The sequence below is a fragment of the Ambystoma mexicanum genome, chromosome 1p, assembly GCF_040938575.1.
Source record: "Ambystoma mexicanum isolate Mex_15411 chromosome 1p, UKY_AmexF1_1, whole genome shotgun sequence".
In the NCBI taxonomy this organism is placed as follows: domain Eukaryota; kingdom Metazoa; phylum Chordata; class Amphibia; order Caudata; family Ambystomatidae; genus Ambystoma; species Ambystoma mexicanum.
The window spans coordinates 1489168004-1489188995 of record NC_090921.1 but is presented as its reverse complement, the minus strand read 5'-3'; the positions used below and the strand labels follow the sequence as shown (position 1 = coordinate 1489188995).

General features: G+C 46.7%; 1 protein-coding gene across 6 annotated transcripts in view; it reads left to right on the top strand.

Annotated features, from left to right (window-relative positions):
• Positions 1 to 20992, top strand: part of BCAN (brevican) — a 386222-nt gene that overhangs the window by 132912 nt on the left and 232318 nt on the right. For all 6 annotated transcript variants that reach the window (XM_069607163.1, XM_069607162.1, XM_069607165.1 and 3 more), the window contains exon 5: positions 20098 to 20225. In XM_069607163.1, coding sequence (XP_069463264.1) covers positions 20098 to 20225 — 128 coding nt within the window. The remainder of the gene's footprint in view (positions 1 to 20097; positions 20226 to 20992) is intronic.

The window sequence follows — 20992 nt, the reverse complement described above, 5'->3', positions numbered from 1 at the left end:
CTGAGTGTCATCCACATAACAGTGAAAGTTGGAACAGAGAGTGGCAATGCGGTTGGCAAGGGGTGCCAGGTATTGGTTGAAAAGCCAGGGAGAGAGGTTATACCCCTGGGGCACATCACAAGTAGAGAGTGAGATGAGGAAAGGAAGGATTCAAGTTGGACCTGGCAGGGTTGAGTGCAACTAAATCATTTATAGTATGTTTCGCTGTTATTCTCTCTTACCTGTTCATCCCCTGTATTCATCATCCGCTCTGTGCGTCTTAACTCTCTCACTGTTCGCCTCGAACATGCGCTGCCCAAGGCCCTTTTTTATAACTTATCGTGCCCTCCGCAGGCCGCCTCCCATCATGGTCACACTTGCACAGCACGCTGTTAATTGTATTTTTACTGTAATTGTTGTCTGAACTGCTGGGTTAAGCATTACTCGATTTGGGAGCGGGTTTATATGCCTGCACTGTTGTCTACCGTCAATGCAGCTAGTCTGTTGGCCTGTGAAATCTCAGACAACTGACTTCAGCACTGTGCAGCTGAGACACAAATGCTGCAGCCATAGTAGTTCTTCCTTTCATTACACCTCTTTGTGGCTCTTGAATGTATGTAGTGCCTACTCTATCGTCTCCTTGTTTAGTGTGGTGCCTTCACCCCAGTTTGAAATTCTCAGGGCATGTAATTCCTCTGATTTCTAAAGCAGTCTAGTGTTATGGAAAACATTTTTTGTCTATTTACAACGTCCTTGACTTATTCGCAGCCACTCTATGTTTGTGTTCAATCCTTTGATGTGTCAATTAGTAAGGAAAATACATTTTTGTTCTTTTCAACAGAGTTTTTCTTTATCTGCTGTTGCATATTTCCCCATTGGTAATTTATAAATTACCGTCCAGCGCAACTCCTCTGCTGTGTGACTTTGCTTATTGAAATGTTTAACCAATGAGATTGCATACACGACCATTTTGGTATTACAGAAGTTCAGGGGTTTACATTTCCATGGGGATGTCAGTCCTAAATCACATTCTGTACTTAGTTTCATGGATAAACAACATCTGCAGTTGCTGGATGGAGTATGGTCTATAGCTTTCTCTAGTCTGCACATTTTTACTGCATTTTTCTCTTTCTGGATCGGCAGTCTTACATCATTCTTCGTGAGTTTCTCCTATAGATTATTGCTGTGTTTAAATGCGAATACAGATGGACTGGGATTAGATTCCTGTTTTTTAAGAATACTTTAGTTGTTCTTTATCGATTTCTTAATCTTGTCTGAGAGATGACGGAATGTTCTTACGAACACTAGTCTCTCTGTATCTTTTTCTTTGGATTGGTACCCTAACAGGGTTTCTCTAGTTTTGTTCTCTGCTCTTTTGTTGGCTGTTTTAACTATTTTACTGGGATACCCTTGTTTGAGCAGTTTTTCTTTCAGATGTTCTGCTTCATTTTTATACAATTGTATTAGAACTGTTTCTTCTTAGTCTTAAGAATTGTCCAAATGGCAAATTGTTCCTAGTGTGTCTAAGGTGGAAACTATCAAATCTTAGCAAGGCGTTATTATCTGTGGGCTTGTGATAAGGTTTGACTCATAGTTTGTTACTCACCTTATCGTGGAAGATTGTTACATCCAAGAAATTCACTTGAATCTCACTGTAAGTCGCAGTGAATTGAAGGTACCGATCTTGCTCATTGAACCAGCATACAAACATTTCTGTTGTATTTCTATTGCCCTTTCATATTAACACCACATAGTGAATATATCTTTTCCATAGACTAATATTGTTCTGTCGGGGAGAAGCTGGACCCCCCTCCCCCCAGGGCAGTGGGGGGCCAGCAGCCATACCCTCACCAGCTATGGGAGGCCCCAACACCTCCCATATGGCCCCCAGAAATGCAACAGAGTGCCAAGCAGGCAGCAGCATGTTTTCAAACTGCATTTATTTCTAGGCAAAAAACACACAAAGCATCGTGCACACCGCGAATTCAGGCGCCGTCTCCCCCGGAGCTGTCTTGCAAGTAAGTTTTATAATCACACTGCAGGCTGACCTCACAGAATTGGATCAGCTCCCAGAAACCTATCTCCTCCTGTTATTGGCTGCAGAGTGGTGGGTTACATATGTAGCCCTTATAGAGAGCCTGATAATTGGATATTAACCTCCTGCGTCAGTGGGTTGATTTAGCTGTGCCAGCCCCCATTACCTAATTCTAATCTTGTTGCAATGTGACTTTGTTCCCATAACTTTTAGATGAACAAGCAGTTCGCACCTGGGCTCTGGCTTGTTACAAGTTATGTTTCAATGTTGTGCGTGTCCTTGAGAAAATGTCTTTCTTTCCCAGAAAGAAAAAAAAGCACACTGGGTTGCCGTGATTTACTCGCATTTGTGGATAAAAAAAAATGTCTGTCTGCAGAAAGCAATTTTATCTTGAACTTGCGGCCTTGGCAGGTCGGACTTGTTTTGCGAGGAATGTTGATAAGGCTCCCGCAGCCAGTGTTCAGTGTTCAGTGAGTGAAATGAACTTAGCTGTAATTTTCCTGAAACATAGCTTTACACTGTGCATTTAGACCATGTTAGTTCATATAGGCATTTGCAAGCCTTTAAACAGGGATTTTTGTGTTTGTAGATTCTGATATTGCAGCATTGATTCTAATGTAGCATAGAAGTTGCACTATTGGTGAAGTGGGTGTGTTTCAGCATATTTGTCACCCATGGGTGCGCTGGGGCGCTTGGGGTGCGGGGGCATGGATTTGGTCTCCATTTTCCCTCTTCAGTCCCCCCTCTGGTCGACTTTTGTCGACCACACCACCAAGCAACATTCACCTCCTTCCGGTCTGCATATCTTTGCCAATTCCTTGAAGTGTCCATAATTTTCTGCATTGTTGTTGATCAACAGTACATATAGGAGTGTTCCCCTTCTGTGTTCCACCACACTCACTTCCCTTCGTACTTCCTCTGATCACAGGGAGTGGCCACCTTTATTACTGCTGGAACCATGTTGCGCACCGCTATCTTAGTCCGGCTCTTCCTTTCACCATGTCTCTTATTTGCATTCCGATAACTTCTTCTGTTGTTCTTTTGCAATGTATCTCTATCTTGCACAATGGTGCTGTGCTCGGTACTCGTCCTTCCGTTATCACCTTCAAGCAACCAGGCAGTCATGATGTCATCCATCACCATGCAAGCACTAGCTAGTTCTTTGCCTTCTCCTTTCAGATGCATTTTTTGCTGATCATTCTTTGGTATGCTGGTACTGCACCCACTCATTCTTCTTTCTCGCTCGAGAAGTAATTCCCCCCTCTTTTTACTTCTCTGTCTGTTTCTCTTCTTCCGTTGTTTTCCATCTAGGTGAATGTGTCACTCTTCACATCTTCCTTGGTCATCACCAACAAGGGCATGCTGATGCGCACCAATGAACACTCTCCTCCCCAATTCAGTGGTAGTTTCTCTTGACCTTTGGATGCATGTGGTCAATAGTAGTCCATAAGCAGTGATGTTCCTGCTCTCATCTCGCAACTTCTCTCAACCTTCTTGCATCCAGCATTATTGTCCACTTCTTGTCACTGTTGTGCTGGTAACATAACGTTGGTACCTTAACAGTATACGTCCTTCTTCAGTGACCATCTTTGCTCTTTTCTCTCACTCTGTTAGGCACTTATCATATTTTTGTCTCTTATTATTTTATTTTTCTTCTCTCCTTTTGTTTTCTTTCTTCTTTTATTATTTATTTTTTTTTTTTTTCTTTTCAATCTCAATGTTGCTGTCTTCCCTTGCAATCTTCTTCGCACCTTGTCATACATGGGCGTCGTGCTCTGCTGTAGTAATTTCTGTTGTAATCAATTCTCTTCCGGCATATGTTAAAGAACAGTCAGGACAGCTCTCTCCAGTGGTGTCCCTACCAATTTTGTACATGTGTGCATGTTGTTGGTCACTTCTGATATGTGTGTTATGTGTATGTTTTACTCCCCTTGTGTCTGCCCTTAACTCTCTTTACTTTAGCAGCAGCTTTTCCTTACCCACTGACGCCGTACCTCTTCCTGCGTAGGTTAGGGAATGTTAGCAGGGGATACAGCGGTAATGCTCATTATTACAAATAATTTTCAAAGTACCACCCCCATAATTTCGTTCATCATTAATAGTCCCATTGTGAAGGTAAAAGTCCTTATTTGCGTGCCCATAACCACTTACGCTGCTGGGTCCTTGCAGCTGATGAGATGATAAAGTTGCCCGCCTGAAAATCGCAAGAAAAGCGTTAATACGTTAGTACATGTTAGTAACATCAAGCTCCGCGAACTAAACAATCACTAAGGGCAAAATCAAACCTCCCCCTGGACATTTCGTGTTTTCAAAATTTCTCAATATGGGTAGGGAAAATCTTGGGCGGTTTATTCAATGGAAGCAAGGAAATATACTTCAGGGAAACATGCTCTAAGGGGTCTGAGGTTCTTGATAGGGTGGGCAATTGAGTGGGGAATGCTTCACAATGTTTTACTCAGTGGACCTCACAGTTTCTAATGGAAGATAACATTAAGGAAATTTCCTACACATTTCTAACAGCATACATACGCAACAACCTGCATGTGCGGGGAAAAGAGAAGAAACAAAACAGTGTTACAGCTGTAGGTGCAAAAAATGTAATATGAAACTCAATTAAACTTTGGAAATGCGTCTGTCAGTCCCTATTCTAGTTGCTAGTGTGCGTTGGACCATGGGATGGCCATGTTTCCCTAACTCGGGAGAGTTCGTGCTATTTTGCAGTTCATGAAAATCTCTTGCGTTGGCCCTGTTGATCGTTGCTCCCTCGTTGCCAGGGTGGCCACCGCTTTGTAGGGCTTGACGCCTTACACTTCTGACAAAGTCTGTCAGGAGGGGAAAATGTCCCACTGTAGTCCATAGCCATTGGGTGTTGGTTGTCCGTTGTCTTCAGGCCTGCCCTGGGTCCTTTGTATCTGGCGAGAAATGAAATGGAAGCGCTTGAGACCTGAGAATTTACATATTCTTCAATTTCTTGACCTAACCTCTCTGCACTACTCTCACACTATTCAGTGTCCTAGTGGGAGGAGCCAATGGTACACCTATGCACCATCCTGTCACCACCTGGTGGCGTTCAATGGCGGTCTGACTGTAAATTATTACACAATTCGGAATGTACCCAGAAAATGGGTAGGCACTTAATTTATGTGAAGATACTCATTACACACTTGGATCATATATATGCAATTTGGGTGCTAGTGTACAAATGGGCCTTTGGATCTTTGTATTTACTGTGCTTTTGTTGTAAGCTGTTTATAGTGCGTGCCTTTGTCCCGTGGGGCATCGGGCACTGACAAGCTAAATAGGGAAACATCAGGGTGGTAAATTTGTCATATAGGGTGGCTGTGTTTCTAAATTAAGTGCACCATGTTACTTAGTTAAGATAATCGCAGGGTTTTAAAATCTTTTTTATTTATTTATTTATTTTTTTCTATGGCTCCTCTCACACTTCTCAGGGCGTGCCTCGCAGTGAACTGCAGGCACTTTAAGCTGGTACTAATGAAATCCGCTACCAATTTGCTCCCATTCTCTCTATCCCACCCCATGTCCACTTTTTAAAGCCTACCTACTCTGTTAATTACTCGTTTAATCTAGTATTTTATTACTCCACTACTGTAATTACTGTTACATTTAAACAATATATATTTCTAATTACTGTTACATTTAAACAATATATATTTCTCCCCCCAATATCTGCTCTCAAATTTTAATACAACCATTATGCTCCAGTTCGTGCAGCAATGACCTCTTTCCCTATGTGTGTTGGCTAATGCATTTGTGCCAGTGTTATTTTCAAAAGCGCAAGTGGCAGTACCACTTGCACTGTTATTTTGTCGCCAAATTAATTCTGTTGGGAACATGGATCATCCACCCTTTACCCCTATTTTTCTCCTCCTGTGGTGAACTGTCAATGAAATGTAGGCCTCCCCCCTCAAGTGCACTTTCTTCCATCTTGTGTGTCTCATTTGATTGTTCTGTGTTAATCGTGTATTCATGAGCCCAGTCTCCTCACTGAAAGATGTGTGCTCAAAGATGTAGCTAAATGTACTCTCTTGTGATGCGCTATCATTATGCACCCCCCCTCTGTACCGTGCACCCCCATTATTCTTAAACAATCTTCCTTACTTTCAACATGTGTATGCCTGGTGTTTAACAAGTTATGGATTTCTCTGTTAATAAGGTGGTCATATCCACATTGCTCATGATGTCACAAATGTCTCTTCCCTAATGCATGGCCTAGTCGCCCCACTGTCACCCAGAAAAGGAAATGTTTTGATACCTATCACCACCCCTATGCAATTGTCCTCTGCATTATTGAGTGTGCGTGAGTGTGTGTGTCGGCGCGCGTCTTTCCCGCTCTGTTGGGGAGGTGGAGCGTGTGTGTGGCACAGTCAGTCAAATCAAGTTTGTCTTGGGCTGTCCTATTAGCGGTATAATGTCAATCTATGTCCTTTGAAAGATTTGTTCCCCATCAGGAAGACCCCACCCAGTCATGTAACCGGTACCATTGCTATTGTGTCAGTGTTCTGTATGGGTGCTGGCTGCTGTGCAGTGCCCCTGTGTTGTCATTCTAGTCAGTCCTGGGGTAGTGGTGCTGTCATTTGTTGTGTCTGTACATGTAGTGGTAACAGTACCTGCATTGGTGCTTGTGGTGTCTGCTGAAATGATCCCATCCTGCCCCATGTATCCTCCCCACATGGGCGGTTCATATTGTGGTGATTGTTGACACTGCTATTGTGATTCTTGTGTGTGTGTGTTGAAGCTGTTTTTAACTGCCCCTCCCATCGCATGCTTGAATGATTTATTTTGTGCCTACTTGTCCTCATCTGCCTTTCTCTGCCCCTGTGTCATCAAATATTACACTCCCGGAGGTTCAGAAGGGTGAGTCCCCTCTTCCCTCTGCTCGTGTTTGTTCAACATCAGCTGACCCCTCGCATTTTCCTTTTCCTTCGTGCACCCAGTTCAACTGTAGCCATGTGCTTTTAAAGCTATTCCCGTGTAAGTGCTGTGTATGTGTGTCCTTAGCGATTGCTGCACATGTGCTTTTAAAGCTATTCCCGTGTAAGTGCTGTGTATGTGTGTCCTTAGCGATTGCTGCACGCTTCTGGAGAAGCCGCCTATGAGCAGCCATGGTCTTTTTAATTTACCTTCAGTACTTTTGAATCTTTGCACACTATGTTTTACTGACTTATTTCAGCATGGAAGCTGTGTGCTACACAACAAGTGAAGGGGAGTCATTTCTGTATTGTGTGATACATTTTACCTCTATTCAATTCGAAAATTTCGATAGTCCGCTGTTCAGGGAGCAAAAGTTAGAAGATAATTGAACAATATTCAACTTCTGTGAGCCTTCTTGGCTCCGCACCTTAGCCAGTGCACTCCACGTGCAATCCATCTTCACCAAACCATTGCCTTCTCCGGCACACTCCCACAATCTTGCGCATGTGTCTTCCACACACCGCCTCTGGGTCACCTATTCTCCAAATCCAAAACCACACCACTATCTCCTCACCATCAAACTTTGTGTCCTTATGCATCAATCTGAAGGTGACGTCACCAAACTAAAAACACAATGCAAATGAAAAGACAAATGTGCATACACAGAACAATAACCCATTTCTCCCAACCCCACAAAAAATCCCAAAATAAAACCCCACAATCCCCACAGCTGTCTTCCTGTCTCAACTGGAACAAGGTAAACCACAATAAACTCTTATAATTGGACTGCACACACTGCGTCGCCTAGTGCATGATACGCTCCTCACCAGGGGACCTTAACCAGCCAACTATCTTCCGCACTCGGGAACAATCTAGCTACCTCCTGCGGGAAAACATCATCCACTTACTGAACTAAAACGCTCAATTAGCAGGGAACCTCATCTACTCATTGATCTATAACGTCAATTCATAGGAAATCCAGACCCCGTACATGAAATCACCATCCAGACCAATCAGCGTGGCACTCCTGTTCTAGACCAATCAGCGCGGCACTCCTGTTCTATGTGTAGGGAGTCACTACCCCACCCAATATGCTCAAAAACACAAGAAGGGACCACTGCCACCACCCCAGTCCCAACTACAATTCATGTGCCGATCACTACCAACGCGCTGAATTTTGTGACAATGTACAATCACCCACCACCCAATTTACAATCCCTCCCTAAAAAAAAAAAAATTAAAAAAAAACACTTTAACATTTCTACTTTAAACATTTCCCCCCCTCAGAGCCCATGTTGCTGGTTTACTTACATTTTCCTATGCTGCACTGGCAGTTGCACCACTGCTGGACACTCCCTCAATGCGCTTCACCGGACCCCTTCTCCTGCAGGGCTCTCACCTGCCCTCAAGCGGGGTATTTCCAAGTGGCCCCCGAAGCCTTTAGCCGGTTACGCGTTTTTCCGGTGGTCTTCAGGTGCAGGCGAGGGTCTCACAGCTTCCTTGAGTCGGCGGCAGGGAGCTCAGTCCATCGCAGAGCTTGCGCAGGCAGAGCTCAATTACCCATGTTACAATGAGCAATGAGCCTCACAGAGGGCACCAACTTGTCGGGGAGAAGCTGGACCCCCCTCCCCCCAGGGCAGTGGGGGGCCAGCAGCCATACCCTCACCAGCTATGGGAGGCCCCAACACCTCCCATATGGCCCCCAGAAATGCAACAGAGTGCCAAGCAGGCAGCAGCATGTTTTCAAACTGCATTTATTTCTAGGCAAAAAACACACAAAGCATCGTGCACACCGCGAATTCAGGCGCCGTCTCCCCCGGAGCTGTCTTGCAAGTAAGTTTTATAATCACACTGCAGGCTGACCTCACAGAATTGGATCAGCTCCCAGAAACCTATCTCCTCCTGTTATTGGCTGCAGAGTGGTGGGTTACATATGTAGCCCTTATAGAGAGCCTGATAATTGGATATTAACCTCCTGCGTCAGTGGGTTGATTTAGCTGTGCCAGCCCCCATTACCTAATTCTAATCTTGTTGCAATGTGACTTTGTTCCCATAACTTTTAGATGAACAAGCAGTTCGCACCTGGGCTCTGGCTTGTTACAAGTTATGTTTCAATGTTGTGCGTGTCCTTGAGAAAATGTCTTTCTTTCCCAGAAAGAAAAAAAAGCACACTGGGTTGCCGTGATTTACTCGCATTTGTGGATAAAAAAAAATGTCTGTCTGCAGAAAGCAATTTTATCTTGAACTTGCGGCCTTGGCAGGTCGGACTTGTTTTGCGAGGAATGTTGATAAGGCTCCCGCAGCCAGTGTTCAGTGTTCAGTGAGTGAAATGAACTTAGCTGTAATTTTCCTGAAACATAGCTTTACACTGTGCATTTAGACCATGTTAGTTCATATAGGCATTTGCAAGCCTTTAAACAGGGATTTTTGTGTTTGTAGATTCTGATATTGCAGCATTGATTCTAATGTAGCATAGAAGTTGCACTATTGGTGAAGTGGGTGTGTTTCAGCATATTTGTCACCCATGGGTGCGCTGGGGCGCTTGGGGTGCGGGGGCATGGATTTGGTCTCCATTTTCCCTCTTCAGTTCTTATAGGGGTTGGTATCGGCAAACAGTTTGTTTACTTCTAGCATTTCTACATACAGGTTAGCTACATTGGGGGCTACTGTGGCGCCCATTGCAGTCCAACGTATTTGCTTGTATATGGTGTCTTGAAATTGGAAGTAAATTATTTTACGGTCATGGACAGGCACCACAAGATAAAGGAATTGGGTACTTTTCCTTTTCTTCATTTTTCCATAAGCTGTGTCTCGATCATTTCCAGACTAGCATCCGAAGGAATCATTGTATATAATGATGTGACAGCTAAGCTCATTAAGATGCAACATTTAGTGGATATATCATCGCTCAATATGTTAGGATGTTATTATTTTTATTTGTCCAATACGGGTATTTTATAACTTTTCTGATTATCAGGTATTGTATGTATTATTTAATTGTATGGACATGTGAAGTTTTGACGGTACTATGTTTTATTCTATTGTTAATTGTATATTTATACTGTTATTGAAATGTTGGGTAAGTTTTGGGTCAAGCATCAAAAATACATTTGGTTGATGATGAACTAAGCAAAATATCCTTCCTTGTCCTTTGTAAGTTTATCCGCTCATGATGAATGCCTGCCACAGCATTATGGTCATCAAAGGTAGGACCAGTTTTCTTTGTCCGAAGCAATTGTGCGCTTTGAGAATTCACTGTTCGCATTTCAAAATTATTGACATTCACATTGACCTTTTGTAGTAAGGTAAGTAGTAAGGTCGGACAATCCTACGACATCATTTGTAGGTTGCACCATTATGAAACAAAACTTGTTTATAGCAGTCCTTGCTTCAACAAGGTATTGTGAATAACATTTGCCATGGCAAAACTCCTTTTCAGCAATGAAGGTTGAGAAACAGACATACCTCACTGTATTCTTTTATTACATTCTGTGATAAATTGCAGGTAGTGATACAGTTTCATCACTTGTGCCTCCTTGTTACGTATGATGCTTCTCATCCCACCTTCTGAGCTTACATTTTAGGTAGCATTCATACCAGTCGTGCCATTACTCGGCAAATGCCATCTTTCCTAGTCATGCAAGTTCAACCCTGTCTTCAATCATAGACAGCCCACACTGTCAGCAGAGAGTGCACAAAAGGGCATCGGTGTGGGAATCCAACAGGCCCCTCAGAGGCTCCCTCACACGCACAATAAGAGGCAGGACACAAGACCTCTGGAACACGTCTGTTTTATTTAACTGTACACAACGAACTGCCCCTCTGCCCCGTCCCCCTCCCTAGCACAACGTCACTTCCTTTCCCCTTAGGACTGCAACGGCGGACCTCACACCAAAAAATGTGGAGGGGCTGCTGATCAGGATGTTACAGCACATCCTGACATCTCCCCTCTTTTTAGCGTGTAACCTGGAGGGTGTCCTTTACCCCATCTCTTCGATGAGTCTTTGGGGTTTTATGCGGCTTCTCTGTGGATGACCATGACGGCGTCTCCTCTTGTTCGATTTCTGAGGCCTCACTGTCTCCCAGATATGGTTCATCCTGCCATCTTCCTTCTACGTCATATTCAACACTTCGCCAGGTAGGTTCTAGAGCAGCCGCCACTCTCCTAAAGTTGGACATGTTGCGGGTCATTGTGGTGTGACCTTCTCCCTAAGCTGTGATCATGCTGCCGTTCTTCTGTGTCACTGTTAGCAACTCGGATGTGAAAATGGCGTCCTCTTTTCGCCCCTTCTGTTGTCTCACAATCACTTAATCCCCTGGTTCCAGGGTTGACTCTTGAGCCCCTTCGAACTTCTGTTCGGTCATCCCGTACGGGGACCCTTAGCCATAGTCAAAGAGGGATGGGAGATGCCCACTCCCCCTGTTACTACCAACGTAGTTGATTATGTGCTAGGGCTCAGAAAACGGATGGTACTTCTGATGGGCTTGGCTAGTGATAAATTGAAGGCAGGGCAAGCGCTGGTGAAACATTGGTACGACCAGAAAGCTTCCCTCATCAACTTTACACTTGGTCAGCAAGTCCTGATCATGAATCTCATAAGGCCTCGAGCTTTACAGGACAAATGGTCAGGCCCTTGCCCAGTGGTGGAGCCCCTGGGTGAGGTTAACTATTCAGTGGACCTTGGAAGGCCTGGACAGGCTCCAAAAGTGTTTCACGTGAATAGGCTGAAGGCTTTCGTCCCAAGCGGCGAAATCGCAGCACTGCTATTGGCTTCAGACGTTGAGGAAGAGGAGTCTGAACCTCTCCCTGACCTGTTCCCAGGCAGTTCTTCAGATAGCTCTTTTGAGGGTGTCCGAGTGGCCCCTCACCAAAATGGACAAGGCTCAGTGGTTTACCTTGGACATGAAGTAGGTGGAGGGAGGAGACAGCCTCTACTCAGTCAGGTACAAGCAGTACAAGACTGGCCTACCCCCACTACGCAAACCCAAGTGAGAGCCTTTTTAGGACTCACGGGGTATTACCGCAATTTTGTGGCAGACTATGGCACCATAGCTGCTCCTCTGACTGCCCTCACAACTCCGAAGAAACCCAAGAAGGTAACTTGGACCGACGAGTGTGAGAAGGCCTTCAATGGCTTAAAAGACTCCTTGTGCCAGGCCCCTGTGCTTAGGGCCCCTGATTATCAAAGACCTTTTATCGTGCAGACGGATGCCTCTGACACTGGGATAGGAGCTGTACTATCACAAGTAGATGAGAAGGGTAAGGAACACCCTATCGGTTTTATTAGTCGCCAGCTTAAGGACAGAGAGCTCAGATGGTCCACGGTAGAGAAAGAATGTTTCTCTGTTGTGTGGGCCCTAAGGAAGCTGAGGCCCTACCTCTATGGGACCCACTTCACTGTGCAGACTGACCATAAGCCGTTAAAGTGGCTAATGAACATGAAGGGGGAGAATCCAAAGTTGCTTAGGTGGTCCATAAGTCTACAAGGCTTCGACTTCACTATTGAGCATAGGCCAGGTGTCCAACATAGCAATGCTGATGGGTTGTCCAGAATGTTTTACCGACCTGAACAAGAGACTCATCCAGGGGTGGATTAGTTCCCCCTGTCCATAGTCTGGGAGGGGCGAGTGTTAGGAAAGATTTCGTAATTGTAGGTAATTTTCCTTCCATGTGGCAACCCCGAAACTTTTTGCTATTGTTTTTAACCTTGTTCTTGACTTTGCCAGAGAAGTACAGCCTTCTGCCGCACTTCTCTGGGCTTTCGCTCCTTTCTTACGGGGAAACTGACATGCCCTTAAGACAGTCAGTACCGGGGAACGTGGTTTCCCGTAGTTTCTTTTATCGTGTCGCAGCTTTAGTGCAACACGACACAAGAGGGCACTGTAAGCTAAGTTACAGCTCTCTTGGGTCTCTAGCCTTCTACAGGCCCTAGATACTCTTTTAGGATGGTATTTGATCGGTGCAAGTCATTCAGGGACTCGAATGGTGGCAGCGATCGTTTGGTTTATTTTGAGCTCCTTTTGGCGTTCTGAGCACGTTTTTGCACTGAACCCAAAATGGTGGCCTGGCTCCCAAAATGGCCAGGCCGCGAGGCTCCTTTGTCCTGTCCACTGTCCGTCTTGCTCCCTTCACCTTCCCCAGGTCCGGCGACCCGGGGCCTTCCTTATTTGGGCATGTACTTTCCCGCGAAACGTGGTTGCTTTCGCGGGCTTCTACATGTCGTTTGTGTGCCTCCAGGGTGTGGGCTGGGATGTCTGGTCCCAATACACATCCTGGGTGCCAGAGAGTCTAGGGTGGTGTGAATGCCTGGGACCACCGTGGTCCGTGATTGGTCCACGTATGGTATGTGTTTTGATGAGCGGATCTCCCATTGGCTCCCCTCCGTTTTGGCGCGTAGGGAACCGTGGATAAGAGGGGGCTGGAAACACCACTACCATGTCGATCTCCTGAGTTCTCACGAACGAAGGAATACAGGAGCCAAGTATCCTGCAACCACGAGGCTGGACCGAGGAATCGCTGGTGACCCGCTGAAGGAATCCTCCTTTGCACTGCTGTCGTCCGGAGAGCCCCTGTCCTCCTTTGATCGAACCAGAAGGCCTGTACTGGTGCTTCGACCTTTGGAATAGCAGGAACAGCTATTCCCGGCATCTTCAACCATCTCCTGCCAAGTAAGCCTTCGGAAGCGTCTCTGGGCCATCCAGTTGACTGACCAGCTTACCAAGGAGTTTGGCTCTGCAACCGCCGCCAGGTTGTGTTGTATTGCGAGTCCTTGTCCCTCTCCCACGCTTCGTACGCTTGGCGTCCCCAGGTCTGAAGGGAGGAGGGTTCATTTGGCTCGAATACACACGCCCGCTCCGTTGTCCTGTGCGGCAACAAAACTGTGCCGGTTTCGTCGATTGGGACGTCTTTTTGCTCTACACGACTACGAGGCGTTCCCTGCTCTTCTGAACCTGCCAGCTGCTGAAACTAACGTGGAGAAGCCTGGGTCTGCTTGCTTCGGGGACCGGTGAGTAGTTTAGCTAGGATCTGGTCGCCCTCCTGCAGTATCCCATTGCTTTTCCCTGCTGTGTAAAAACAGCACCCTTTTGGCCGTACTCGCGCTCTGCTTCTGCCCGCTGTGGAGGCTGCGCTTGAGTTGCAGAACCTGTTCTCCTTCTGCTGTGCACTAACCCGAACTGCCTGACTTCCTCCTAAGAGCTTCCCCTTTTGCCCGTTGGCACCGGCGTGGCAGGTACTTTGAGCACAAGGCTCCACTCTTCGCAGGGCTCGGACTTCCATCTAGTTAGGTGCCTCTGAAGGCGAACTGAGTCTAAAGCGTTATTGCACTGCCTGTTTTCCTTCCCTTTCAGGTGGACTACATATTTCGTGCTTTAAACGCTTGCGACTGTGTATTTGTATATATATTGTGTTGATATGGTATGTGTTGGTTTAATATTGTGATATTGTGATTTTCTCGCTACGGTCATTGTTTTAAAGGCCTTAAAATAAATGTGTATCTATTTTTGATATAACAACTGTTTGGAGTAGTTTGTAAGCGCTCTTGCTTTGTGTGCTCATTGCGGGCTTTCAGTCACCCTCACCCCTCTTGAGACCTAGTCTTGACCGCCGCGATCGCTACCTTGATTGGTCTGGCTTGTCCAGAGGTTACCCTGTTCCAAGTAATTAGGTTGGCCTTCTGAACTTCTGCGCCACCAGGACAGAGTTCAGAAATCCGTCTTAACACCACCTGATATCGTCCTTGACTGTCTCCGGCTCACGTTTGGCCTGCTGTTTCATGTGAGTGCGTTTGTCTAGCTGTATGCAGTGCCGGAACTATTCTCAGGGCTGGGTCTTGTTCTGATTGGGCGACCACCTCCGGCCATCCTACCGGGAGTGGTTGCAGGTGGTGAATCACATAATTGATGTATGCATCCGCTATGGATGGTTGATAAGCCGCTGGTCCTGTGTGGTGGCGGGACAGGTAGTCTGCTGGATTGTCCTCCTTGCCTGGTCGGTGTTTGATGACGAACTTGTAGTCTTGAAGGCCTAATACCCACCTTACGATTCTTGGAGGCATTCTTGCCTTAGGGTCACCATATATCGTGAGCAGGGCTTCGTGGTCAGTTATGATTGTAAATTCTTTTCCTTACAAAAATAGATGGAAATATTCACACGTCCATACTACCGCCAGGCTCTCCTTCTATGCTTGGGAGTATGCTTGTTCAGTGGTGGTGAGGCTCCTGCTGGCATACACCACTATGAACACCTCCGATGGATTTCCCGGGTCTTTTTGGGTAAGGATGGCTCCCAGCCCTATGAGACTTGCGTCAACAATCACTTCTGTGTTACGTTGTGCGTCAAAGTACGCCATGTCTTCTGCTTTGGTGATAGCATTGCGGATGGCTTCAAACGCTTGTTGACAGTCTTTGGACCACTCGAAGGGTTGGTCCTTGCGAGTGAGTAGGCGAAGGGTGTTGCTTACTGTGGCGTAGTCTTTTAAGTACCTGACGCGGTAACTGGCAAGTCCAAGGAAAGAGCGTAGCTCTGTCGTGTTCATGTGGGGCGAAGCCGTGTTGAGGGCGGCCACTTTGTCTGGATCTGGTCGCATCCCTTTTTCCGAGAAGATGTGCCCAAAGAATCGCAGGGACCCCTTGTTCAATTCACATTTTGAGGGTGAGGCCTGCTGCCTCCAGTGCGGCGCAGACCCGGTGCAGGGCCACGGCGTGTTCTTCCTTGGTCTTCCCGAACACTAGCAGATCGTCTGAGTACTTTAGGCAGTTCAGTACATGTTGTATCACCCGGTGGATCTCCTCCTGGAAAATCTTTGCGGCCGATGAGATGCCAAAGCTGAGTCTCTTGTAATGGAAGAGTCCCATATGGGTCACAAATGTTGTGATATACTGTGATTCAGGGCTTATTTCTATTTGGTGATATCCCTTTGTTAGGTCTAGTTTTGAGAATGTTTGGCTCCATGGAGGAGGTGGATCATATCTGTGATCCTTTGTGCCTGATGTCTCTCTCTTTCGATTGCTACATTCGCCCTTCTCATGTCGACACACAGGCAGATTGATCCGTCTGGTGACTTTTTGGGGATGGGGACTATGGGGGGTACCCATGGGGTCGGTCCGGTGATGGGCTCGATGACTTGTGCCTTGATGAGTTTTTCTAACTTGTCTTCTACCTGCCTCTGTATGTTTACAGGTATACCTCTGTAATGCTGTGCCCAGGGGAGTTGCTAGGTCTGGAAAAGACCCGGGGCTAAACTGATGTCGGAACTGTTGGGACTGGGGGCTAGCCAGACTTTTGGCTGTAGCTCCTGAGATTCTATCCGGGGCTACAACCAAAAGACCAGGGGCTATAGCCCCGTTAGCCCCCCCCCCTAGCAACGCCCCTGGCTGTGCCACTGGTGGGATGTCAGGGTTGATGTGTAGGTGGACTTTCCTGTTCTTGAGCTTTCTTAGCCCTCTGAATAGCTTCGGGAATGTGTTCTCGATTGTTTCCGGTTTCGCAAAGTATTTGTGGGCCATTAGTTGGTATAGGATGTGCACTAGTCCCATATGAACTGCTGTCTTGAAGCTCAGGATGCATCCACTGTTGACCTCAGTCCTGAGTATGTGCAGTGGTATCTTTGCAGCGTGAGACTTGTGCGCGCACCACGCTGTGATGGTGCCTTTGCACGGCAGAGGTGTTGTTGCACCGTAAGGGTATATGTCCACTGTGGCTTTGCGTATTTTTGGCGGATGTGTTAAAGTTTTGTATGCCTGTTCACTGATGATGTTGACAGTGGCTCCTGTGTCTATGAGGAACTCTAATGGTGTGTTGTTTACTTGCAGCGTGAGGATGGGGCTGTGTTGGGTGGCTGTTTTGTTGTTGTTGAGGGCCCAGACATATCCTTTCTTTCTCTGGTCATCCTCAAATGATGGGGTGTCACTGGTCGAGGGTGACCGCATCTCTACGTATCTCACAAATCGTCTTCCCTGACTGCGTCTCGATGGCTCCGCTGGTCGCTGGTCGCCTTTCCTCTCTGTTGTGAGTGCTTCTATGTTCTCTGCCTTCTCTGCATTGCGTTCTAGGGTCATTTTCAGGTCTCAAGTCTGTCGGGCTGTGGCGGGCACCCCTCCTGCGTCCGCTTGACATGGATGTGGGCGCGTTTTTGCATACCGCCCTAAAATGGTCCATCCTGCCACAGGTGGCGCATTGTTGACCCACTGCTGGGCATTCTCCTGTGTGCGGGTACTCATAACCGCATCTGTAGCAGGTGGCCTCTGATCGCTTGTTGCCTTGGTTTGCAAATGTGGACAATTTGTTGATTTGGTCCTGATGTGGTGTATGTTGTTGTAAGGCTATTTTGCCAAGGCTGTCCAGCTGGGACTCCACTGCAGCTTCCATCCTGGCTAGGGCCAGAATTTCCTCAAGTGTTCTCTGTTTTTGTAGTCCTTTTTCACTGAACGGTTGTGATATGCATCCCGCTATGACTTATGATTGCAACGCCTCTTCGTTGGAGTATCGATGAAATTTGCAGTACTTAAGTTTGATGTGGAGACGCATCACAAAATTATCGAGGGACTCACCTCTCTCCTTTCTGGTGGTGTGGAATATGTGTCGCTCATAATCGATATTTGTGTGGGGAGCGAAGTAGTCTGATAGCTTGCCATGTAACTCTTCGTAGGTGGCGTTGTCCAGGTTTAGTAGCTCTCCTGCTATGTCTCTGACTGCTGGCCCTACTGCCACGGACAGGGTGTGTTTTAGCCTGTCATCATCCGTGAGGCCTATGGCCCTGACATGGAATTTGAAGTCCCTTAGCCATGCGGCCCAGCGGGGGCCAAGGTTGGTGGTGTCACTCAGGTCGAATGGAGGGGGGCATGTTCAGTGCTTGGGTTGTCCCTCCTGCTGCTATGGCCTGGCTTGCATTTGCATCTGCTGCTCTGTCTGGTCGTGATGAGGATGCTGAGGGAACTGATGAGGCCGACGATACCACCGGACTTGACATGGTGTGGATGTTTCTGATGTGGCGTCAGGAGCATTTGTGGTATTTGTTCCGCTATTTGTGGGGGTGCGGCTTTTGTGGGTGTTTTACCCCTCCCTGCGTTGGCTGCTAGGTTCTATCTGAGTGGGTCCTTCAGTGGTGGACCGGGCTGTGCATTGTTCCCAGTGCTGTTGCTTCTCGCCGTAAGTGGCTACTATGTGGTGCCTACTCCCCCTCCCCCAGCTGTTTATTTGTGCGGCTCATGCTGGTTTGGTATGGGAGTGTGCAGGCCTTTGGGGCTAAGAGCTTGTCGTGCAATCCCTTGACTGATGAGGCTCTTTATGGATTGCTCCCCCCCACCATGTGGGTCGTTGCTGACTCTCACCGGGCTTCTTTGCGGGCTCCAGGCACCGCCTTCGCTGGGTGCCATGTGCCAATCCTTGTGGGCTCCCGGCCCCTTCCGCTGACTGCAGCGCATTGCGCTGCCGTGTTGTCCTGACGGTGTGTGGCAGGCTGCTGGATTTCTGGGCCCTTTTGGGCCCGTGTCGCCTACTGTGTCACTCACGGGGAGGTGCGCCGACGTGCTCTAGCTGTCCAGTGACAGGCCTCCGAACACGCTGGGTTAATGTTCACTATCTCGTCGCCATTGTGGGACTCCAACAGGCCCCTCACGGGCTCCCTCACACGCACAATAAGAGGCGGGACACGAGACCTCTGGAACACGTCTGTTTTATCTAACTGCACACAACGAACTGCCCCTCTGCCCCGTCCCCCTCTCTAACCCAACGTCACTTCTTTTCCCCTTAGGACCGCAACAGCAGACCTCCCACCAAACGATGTGGAGGGGCTGCTGATCAGGATGTTACAGCACATCCTGACAATCGGGTCTATCAAAATCCTTCTCTTTTAGTTTGGGCCATTTGGTGCTGCTTGCGACACCTATAAGCCAAAACTATTGCATTAGAGTACAGATAGGGAGAAATGGCATATGAGGAGGGACACAGCCCATAGGTGTTGTTTGGTTAGTTGCCCACCCATTGACTGACTATGGCCATGCTAATTCCTATGGCTATTCTCACCCAGTTTTTGCCCCTCAGCACCCAAAACACCTCTTCATGGGATCTCTTTGACCTCACTTTAATCAAGCTTTACCATCAAACTTTGCACTCAAAGTGCCTGCCAGTGTTTTTTCAAAGCAGTCTTCTGAGAGTTAATTAGGCAATATAACCTCTGGAGCCGTAGTTAGAAGCTAGTGCGAAAGAAGGGCTTTAGCAGAGCCCCGGGGGCATTACCCGACTGGCAATACCCCCCTAATGGTTTTATTGCCATTGTTACCCCGGCACATTGTACCAGGGTACTAATTGCAATTTTTCTCGTGTCGAGAAATAGCGCTGCAACTGTTTCTCGACTCGAGAAACAAAAGCACAAAAAATCGTTGCATGGGATCAGAGAGAAGGGAGTATGTGTAGTCCCTTCTTCCTTTCCATGGCGGCCACTAAAATTAATGTAAACAAAAATAAACAAAGACAATGGCCACCATGGAAGGGGCGAAGGCCTTCTCTCTTTCCATGGTGGCCACAAACAGAAGGAAATTTGGACCGGCGGTGCTCAGAGCTTTTTCTGCGAGGTAAGGCCCGGGTGAGGGCCAATGAGCTTGCTTGTAACAAGCTCATTGACCCTCGCCGGGCTCTAATGACTTAAATGGGGTTGTAGACCCGCTACTGGTGTAATAGAAATGTCTTCACTGCCTTGTTGCCTTCAGCCTCTGGATCTAAAACCACTATTATGTGTGTCAGATTTTTACTTGTGTAGAAGTATTAGGCATATGTCAGACACTGCTATTAGATGTCTGGCACTCGTACCATTTTGCACCTGCTATCATCAAAGGCTAGTAAATACCACCACAGCTCAGCCTGACGAGTGCCTTTTCCATGGCTAGACAATAACCCAAACTGTTGCTATTGCCAATGATTGTTGTTGTTTGATAATGCCCATCTTTTGTAGATATCCGGTATGTTCAGTGACTCCTTGGTTCTCATTAATGAAAGACACCCTGTTGTGGCAAGTATGTAAAGTATCTAAAATTACAGTAACTTTTGGGTATGGCAGTCAGAAACCGTAAGATCCAATTGCACTTGAAATTACTTCTTTTCAATCCCCATATTGTTTTGGTATGAGATCTTCTCTGGTGTATTTTGTCAGATACCCAATCCAGATCCCGAGGGAGGCCTGCTATGGAGATATGGATGGACACCCAGGGGTCCGTAATTATGGAGTGGTGGATCCAGAAGACATGTACGACGTATACTGCTATGTTGAGGAGCTGCACGGTAAACTATCACCTTTAGTTTAAATTATTCGATTTTGATAACACTGCTTGCCAACCGTGGGAAACAACACAGTCTGAGCATGCTCGACTTCTTTCAATCCATTGTTTACTTTATGAAATGGATACTATGTTATCTTCGAAAGTTCACCTTAAGAAGTACAGGCACACAAGACTTCATCTCTAAACAGGAGTCACGTGGTAGATATTGCATAGTGGTGTGTGCACATGTCTGTTGGTAATGTGTTGCTTATTAAACAAAATATATTAATACTGAGGCGCTTCATAGCCTCAAACGCAGCCGCAAAAAAGTCCTGTGGGTCTGTAGACAACTTTATAAGTAGAGAGGGGGATAGTTCACACAACATGACCAGGCAAAAACTAGCTGAGACTGCCAGTTTGTGTTATTGTTTTAATAATCGTCCATGATTTGGAGACATGCAGAGTGGAAAATTGGAGTAGCCCACAAACCCAAGGGTTGCCAAACGCAAACCTTCATCTGATTGAAACTTGGACTTCGAGGTGTATGCTCTATCTACTGGGGTTACATTCTAGGAGCCTTACATCTTTAAGTCTATTAGGATGGATGGGTAAAGACTCTTTGCACATTCATCTGAACTCCAAATATTGAGTTTTTTGTTTGTCAAAAGGCTTCACAGGCATTGTCGCTAAAACAATCAGGCTTTTGGGCAGGATTTTCCACCACGTTCGTGGAAAATGTTTGTGGGAAACTGTGTCTGAGCATGCAGTTGTACAGGTAAGCACACATTC